General features: G+C 35.7%; 1 protein-coding gene across 1 annotated transcript; it reads left to right on the forward strand.

Moving 5' to 3' along the window:
• Window positions 1–470: 470 nt before the first annotated feature.
• LOC132063007 (uncharacterized) lies at window positions 471–1,609 on the forward strand. The gene is made up of 2 exons (XM_059455459.1): window positions 471–1,293; window positions 1,387–1,609. Exons 1-2 carry the CDS (start codon window positions 476–478, stop codon window positions 1,523–1,525), a joined length of 957 nt encoding a protein of 318 aa, XP_059311442.1. The 5' UTR covers window positions 471–475; the 3' UTR covers window positions 1,526–1,609.
• The last annotated feature ends 6,925 nt before the right edge of the window (window positions 1,610–8,534 follow it).

An 8,534-nucleotide genomic window follows, 5' to 3' on the forward strand; every position in this document is an offset into this window, starting at 1 on the left:
GATCATGGTGTGTGTAACAACTGTTAACTATGCTATCATGGTAAATGGCCAGCCATCAAAGGCATTCCCAGCAAAGAAAGGACTCAGACAGGGTGACCCCCTATCCCCCTTCCTGTTCGTGATATGTATGGAGTACTTGAATAGAAGCCTGAAACCTTTGGGTACTGATCCTGATTTCAATCATCATCCAAAATGTGCCAAATTGAATATTGTGCAGCTTGGGTTTGCAGACGATCTGCTCTTATTTTGCAGAGGTGATGAATTTTCAATTAACAAAGTTTATGACTGCTTCCTCCGGTTCTCTGCAGCTTCCGGTCTTATCGCAAACACTAGTAAGAGCTCTATCTATTTTGGGGGGGTAGACAATGTGACACAACAAAGGATTCTGGACAAACTACAATTCACTAAGGGAACCTTGCCCTTTAGATATCTAGGAGTGCCCTTAAGTACAAAAAGACTCACTGCTATGCAATGCATGCCCCTAACGGACAAGATGTTGGCACGAGTTACACATTGGACATCAAAGCTATTGTCATATGCTGGCAGATTACAACTAGTTAAGACTGTGCTATTTTCCATACAAACCTTTTGGGCTCAGATATTCATACTCCCAAAAAAGGTACTAAAAGCAGTTGAAACAATTTGTAGAACCTTCTTGTGGACAGGGGACACAACAGCATCTAGGAAAGCATTGATAGCTTGGGAACAATTATGTCTGCCCAAAGCTGCTGGTGGACTGAACGTGCTGCATGCTCAAACATGGAACAAAGCTGCCATATGTAAATTACTTTGGAACCTATGTAAGAAGGCAAACAAGCTATGGGTCAGATGGGTACATGAATATTACCTCAAGCAACAGAGTGTATGGAGTATCTTTCCCAAACAAGCCTCGTGGATGCTGAAAAAGATATTTAAAGCAGTGGACATCTTGGAAGAAGCAGGTATTGACGAACAACAACTCAACAGCATCACCACCTTCTCAATTAAACAAGTATACCAGAAGCTCCGGGGAAACCATCTAAAGGTGACTTCGAGGAGATTGGTGTGTAATAACCAAGGTGCTCCTAAGTGGATTTTTATACTATATCTGGCACTTAACAAGAGACTTTACACCAGAGACCGACTGACGCAATGGGGGATAACTGAACAACTGGTTTGCCCCCTATGTGGAACTGAAAATGAGACAGTGGAGCACTTATTCTTCAAATGCAGCTACTCAGCAAGGGTCTGGGAGAAAATAGTAGAGTGGCAAGGATACAATAGATATGCAATGGAGTGGACTGATGAAGTAAGGTGGATGACTACACACGTAAATGGTAAAGCAGCAAAATCTCAAATCTTTAGACTCATAACTGCAGGTTGTATTTATTTCCTATGGCAAGAAAGGAACAACCGAGTTTTTCAAAGCAAACAGAGGGAACCTGGTGCACTCATCAGGATAATTGCTCAAGAGATAATGGTGAGAGGAAATATGCAACCAAAATTGGCAAGCCAACTAGCCCGAATGGATTACTATCCTTCTTAGTTTATTTGTTGTGTGATTTAGCTTGTTATTCCAATGAAACAGGACCATGGGACCTTGTCCATGCACCTGTTTTCTAAGCTCTGTAATAAAATCTTTATTTACCAAAAAAAAAAAATTAGTCTATACGTATACAAACAACCAGTTAAAGCAAAGCAAAGCAAATAAACACATGTTCAGACATATAGAGACTTAAAACTAGAACAAAAGGGCAGGCCCAAACAAGGAAAAAACAGTATTAAAGACAAGCCCAAATAAACAAAATGAACATTAACTCAAACATAAGCGTAACACAGCAAACTTTCAGGCTAAAAAGCCCAATCCTAACAAGTGTAATTTCTGTTCTAAGATCCTTAGTGAGATATACCTGATATACAAGTCTATATATACCAAAGAATATAAAGGTTGTATATATCCTATATATCTATGTATGCACTCCATTCACAGCAATAGAACAATACTAAAATTTAACCCCTAAACTCAGAGGATAGGGGGCTACATGTTATGGTAGGAAACACACATAAACTAGAGTCTGTTCAAAACCTATTAATTCATATTATGCACTCATTTGTATTTTTTAGGGCAACACATAGCATCAAAAGGACAGAGAGGTAGACATGCAGTTGTCATACCCTATTTTAACCTAAGTCAAAATAGTTTATAACATCCCGGTAATTCCGGGGTTAATTAAAGTTAAGGAGTCGCCACCTAATTATTTACGGTGAATTAGGGCACCTAAAATTTATTAAAGTCATTTATTTAAAGTTAACTCTGTTTTAAAATCTACGAAACCAAAAGATCTAGGTAAGGGTTCAACTAACCTAGAGGGAAGGTATTAGGCATCCTCTAAGATCCATTAACAATGGTTAACCGACCGGACTTAAATTTAATTAGGCTAAGTGTTAATGTAATATTCTAAATGTTTAGGGAAATAATTGTTAAATATTGCTAAAATTCTTAAGGGAAAACGTAATAATGTTGTTAAGCTAAGATTTGTAAAAAGTAATAATTTGTATAAAAGAGTTAGTTATAGATAAACTGAAGAAAACCCAAAATGGTGCAATATTTTATAAATATTTGAAAAAAATAAATTACGCGGATTAACAAATTAAAACAGGGGTTTGTAAAGTTAATTTGGATAAATATCTAAAGGTTTTATAGAAAGAATATTAGGTCGATATAAACTGTACAAAAGTTGTTTTAACGAATACATATTTCAAATGTTGGAAAGGAGTTAAAATGAAACTGTTGTCCATGGAAAGTAGTTCGTTTTCCTTATTTCTCAAAATAGATTAGCTTAATGTAAGAATTTATGACGTTTTCCAATTTCTAAAATAGTAAAAGTGAATCTTAATTCTTTAACTCAAAATGTGTAATCGTGCTGTTCTGGAAATTAATCACTCTAATACAGAATATTTTAGATATTATAAATAATTTATCATAAAAAGGGATGAAACCTATAGAAATAATTGTTAGTTTTTCTTCTAGAATTAACTCTCATCATACTAAACTAACCCGCTAATTCCACTAAGGTTCATTCTAGCTAAGACAAACAAAACAGCTAAAGTGTTAGTCATGTAATTGCAAATTAAATACATAAATAAAAATGAAATAGAAGAATAAAACAAAAAGTGATTTAAATGGGCTCAGCCCATTTTAGGACCGCTACTGTTCATCTTTGTTGGGCTTCGGCCCAGTGAAGTTTAATAGATGCTGCGGACTGTCGTTGTTGGGCTTTGGCCCAATAAAGCTAATTGTTGTGTATTGCCGCGGACGGGCTGATGGGAATGGCGCGAGAGAGATTTCGTTGGGCTTCTAGCCCAACACCGAATGCGGAGGAAAACGAATCCCTTGGACTCGTATGCAATGATCATGCACAAACAAAAGAAAAGGATTAATATACACCCAACGAACAAGGTAAAGCATGTAAAACATGAACTTAAAATGGATCGTTGATTCGTATATAAAACGTATATTTGTGTATATTTCGTATATATTCGGACTCGCCATCGTATACTTGTAACACAGTAAACAAGGCAACACTCCAACATAGACAAATTTTTAATAAAGTTGTAATATTGTACTCGTATATGTTTCCATTGAGTATTTCTTAGTCTCGTTTTAAATGATACTTCATCTGGAAAGGATGGCAAGTTCAGATAGCAAGGGGTAATCTGCCATTATCAATACAAAGAATGACACGAAAATAATTTCAAATAATCAACACATAACCGAGATTTTAAGAACACTATATAACTCCATAACACGTATTACACAAGTCAATATCAGATGACGATCAGATTGAGAAAAGCCTCGCATTAATCAAGCATGGAAACTAACGAAGACTAAAACACAAAACTACAGCCATAAAGTTTATGCCAAAATAAATAACTCATCTCATTAACCACTTCAAGCAAAAAAAGAGTTGACACCCATTCGTTCAAAATCTTAGTCATTGCAAGAAAACAGAACAGGTAACAAACAGACATAGGCAGTCATATATCTCAGGTCTCAATCGGTACAAACAGTCTCAATGTATCGAAATAGCTGCCAGTTTTTTTTTTTTTTATAGCCTATGATAATACTTAGATCGATACTTCAGTTTAATCACTTGCAGAAGCAAAATAAAAGGAACACGAAACATTTCGTATCATGAATATGGTGACAACAGTCACCTGCTTCCTGCGCATGAACCAAATCAGGACAGTTTTTACAAACATGGTCCTTTCAAGTAAGCACAGACATATCAAACTTTACTAGCACTATTGTCCATTATTAATCCTGCCAACTGCACATTTAACTAAGTCATTTCATTCATATTCTTAGATGGTTGAACAGAGAGAGAGCAACTTTGAAAGGAATCTCATTCAACAAACTCATGTTTAATGTACACACTGTCCAGAACTATCAGAGATTTTAACTCCTATACAAGGCCTATAAAGTTCTTGTTACCAATTTCTAGTTCATTTTATTCGGTTGATCATTAAAGAAATTGCCCAAATCTTCATTTGTTGACTCTCAGTTCCCTCTTAAAACCTCATGCCTTAACTGATAGGCTAACACATCTTTTAAGATTGGACATAGTTAAATTATCATGTATATACGGTGTTCAAACAAGGCTAAGTAATATCATTCGAGAGTAGTCAAGCCATTATTATTAAGTTTCTATAACCAAGTGTCATTTGCTAAGAGGGTAAACAGCTAAACAACGATTCGGATATCAACAAGGAGGTGTTCAAATATTGCCACATTCATGCCAACAAATTATCCCTTTAAATCTGATATCCAAGTAGATATATATCAACACACATTAAGGCTAAGCTAACCAACGAATTTATATGCTAAACATATATGAATCTATACAAGCCGAATCTAGCGTAAATCGACACTATCTATTAACATTAACGAACATCAAACCAACCTAACAGCTAACTGTCGAACAAATGAAACACGTTAACGTATGAAACAAATAGAAAGCACATAAGCTACTAATAAACAGATAACGAAGGGAGATCTACCGACCTTTTGTGGGTACAGTGAAGTGGGGCGTCGACGATCGCGAATCCACACCCAAACACGACAGACGATTCGAATCGAAAATTTCAGAATCAAAACCCAGAAATGTTTCTATCAGAAAAATGCTAAAGACCAAAGTAGTATGAAAATTTTTAGAGTATGCTATCGACCCGAAAACCTTTTTTTCCTCCTTTTGACTATGACTCAAGGATGTATTTTATAGGTGGAAGAAAGTGTTAGGGTTTCCATTTGGGCGGGGTTTTGAACTTGAATTCAAAAACCAAATCCGAACGTTAGGGTTCTTGTTGTGACACCGATCAGACCCAAAGGGAAATGGACAAAAAACCCTTTAAAACTTGTACTCGAAAGGATCTGAAAGGCTGATAAAGTAAGATTCTACCCTACACACACAAGAAACTCATTAAAACTCGGATCGAAACAAACACAAGAAAACAAAAAAGCTGAGGAAAAACGCTCTTTCAATGTCGAACCCGTGACAACCTATAAATTATCCCTCCCGATTTAAGCCATGCAAGGTCTGTAAGAACACAAAAGGACTTCTGAGATTTTCTATTTTCATTGAAGGTGAGAGAGGGAGGGACTGTGTATTGCACGAAAATAGGTGGCACAGCTCTGCCATAGTTGAAAGTTGATTCATATCTTGTTTGGAAGAGGAAAGAAGTGAGAGAGAAAGAGAGGGACGAGTATTGCATGAAAACGGGGTGGCAAAATCTGCCATTGCTAAAGGAGGTTTGGATCTTGGTTCAAAAATGGAAGGGATGAGGAAGAGAGGAACCGAGGGAGATGAGAGAAAGAAAGAGGTGAGTTATGCGGCTGCTTTCTTTTCCTTAGGTTTAGGAGCTGAAACGCATGGGCCGGGTCGGGTAAAAAGGGTTGGGCTGGAGCGGACGAATGTTGGGTGGAGAAATGGGCTTCAAATATTGGTCCGAAAAATACTATTTTTGGCTTCTAACATATACTATGTGAAATTGGATAGTAATTAGTAAATGATTTAACAAAGTAAAAATTAATTTAACGAGTACAAATAATGAACGATGACGGACCATTTAAAATTTGTAATAAAGTAATGAAAGTAAATAGTAGTAGAAAAATAAAATAGTGGTGAAAACGAAATACTTAGCTCGTTAATAAATTTAGAAACTCCAGGAAATACATTAGAATAAAGGAGGGACGAAATTGGGTGTCAACAGCAGTGATTCAGACCTAAAGACACAACACTTATACAACCAATACCTCAATAAATCAATATGGCCATCATTTCAAACAAGGAACTTCAATAGTCAACATGCTTTACAAAAGCACTGTCAATACGGTAGTGCAGACAAGTATGAGGAGAAGGAAATACTATAGCAGGTGAATTGATGATCTAGACATGGTCTTATATAAGATTCAGACTGAGGCCAACAAAGCATTTCATTTAAAATCCAACGAGATAGGCAGACAGCAGCAAACTCACAAAGCTAATCATTTGGGGCCTATATGGTACTAACTGGTTACTTACATGTTTAGTAAAGGGGTATGGTCCTTTTTCCACATTCATACTATTTAAAGAAGTCAAATAAAATGTACAGTTATAGAGCATAAGCAATAACAAACACAGAGTTAGCATGCTTGACATTAGTTTGTGCAAGTGAGACCTATTCAAATCATGTGTTAGGCTTTCATTCATACTTAGGCAAAGCTAAAGCACCAAATTGTATCCTATATGCATCTACTACATGAAACAAGACTATGGGATAAATATAGAATGCCAAACAAAAAAAAAATACTGATGCAAATACTATGTAGACACTTAAACTCATTTATACACATCATATGCATGAATATACATGGATTAGACACTGTTTGAACCAGACAGAGATGAGTATATAGACACTTAACTATCCTAGTGAATTACAACCAATTAGTTCATTCGAAAGCACATCAATATTATAAACATTTTACTCATATCAGATTTTGAACCTATTTAAGCATAATAGGACATGAAGAAATGCGGTTTAGACTAGGTTGTCGTAGTTTCCTCAGATAGACAAGGCATGATTTCCCTAACTAAATCCTTTCATATAAATTTTACACATGATTGAAAATACTTGCCAAACCCAGGTCTCTTACCCAAAAAACCTTAAAGCATGATTTTAAACATAGCAGCGCATTTTAGGAGCTGTGGCGGACACAACATTCATGCATCATAGATCAAATTTGATTTTTTTATGCTAAAATTAAGTCAAACGAGTTCAATAAACCAGCTCATGCATCAACTAAATTACACAAGACCGGACAACAACGCTTATCTAAATCGGTTGACCTACTTAGGCCGGGATGCACAAAAACTCAAGGAGGATCGTTTCTTGAACAAACATAAGGGAATCGTATTAATACCCTAATCAAGCAATAACTAATCTTAAAAAAAAGCACTGAGAAAGCAACATCTGAAACTACAAGTGGCTTAGAAGTGTCATAACAGGCATGTAATGGATAGAAATTTTTTACATAGCTCAGTCAACTTGTAACTTATCAATAAATCATGGACTAAATCACATTAAAGTTACACCATATGCTAATAACTTGACTAGATATAGATTACAACAGTGATTAAGTTAAAATGGCAAAAGAAAACAGGCTAATGCTTAACTTAAACTAACATACACTTAGCCAAATAGCAACTGCCTAAACCAAACTAAAATAGTTGAACCTATAAGCAACCAGCAATGTCCAATCAATCCCATACTTAAATTATTCATCCAGTTGTCCAAGCATGAAGCCAAAACAAGTTAAAAAAAACCTATTAGGATTAAGCATGAATAGACTTAAACTAAAACAGGCATGTTACAAGTATAAGACAAACTAAACACTAATCAAGAGCATTCAAACATGTCTTAAACTAAACTAAAGCATAACGAAGGCAAACTAACAATAAAAAACTAAATGAAACAGCAAACTACAACATATAAGCATTTAAGCATACCGTAACGACAACTAAACTAAACAACAAACTAAGCACATAAACACACTACATATAAGAACTGAAAATAAAAGAAAGGAATGAAGTTTACCTTTCTTATGCACAGCCAATTGTCGAGAATGGAATTGAAAGCTCCTTGTTCCTCAAATATCCCAACTCATCCACAAAAAAGAAAAATAGATTCTTAACTCTAAAGCAAAGATTTAGTTTAAAGTGTCCAATTCTAGTTGGTCACTTTCCTTAAAACCCTGGTTTCGAGAGTTTGTTGTGAATATGTGATATATTCTGTGTCTCCGTCTGAGTAAGATGTGAATTGGGGGTTCTTTATAGAGAACCCTAAAAATCTGAAACCCTAAACCAATTTCGATGTGGGACTTTTACAATTTCTAGGAATGGTTCCCTCAATCTAACATTCAACGGCTAGGATTAAGGCAAGTAATCATATAAACGGTCAGATTTGACTCAAAATTGGGTCAATTCGTTCGGTCCTTCATGAACCAATGAGGATTGAGA

The sequence above is a fragment of the Lycium ferocissimum genome, chromosome 7 (genome assembly GCF_029784015.1).
Source record: "Lycium ferocissimum isolate CSIRO_LF1 chromosome 7, AGI_CSIRO_Lferr_CH_V1, whole genome shotgun sequence".
NCBI lineage: Eukaryota > Viridiplantae > Streptophyta > Magnoliopsida > Solanales > Solanaceae > Lycium > Lycium ferocissimum.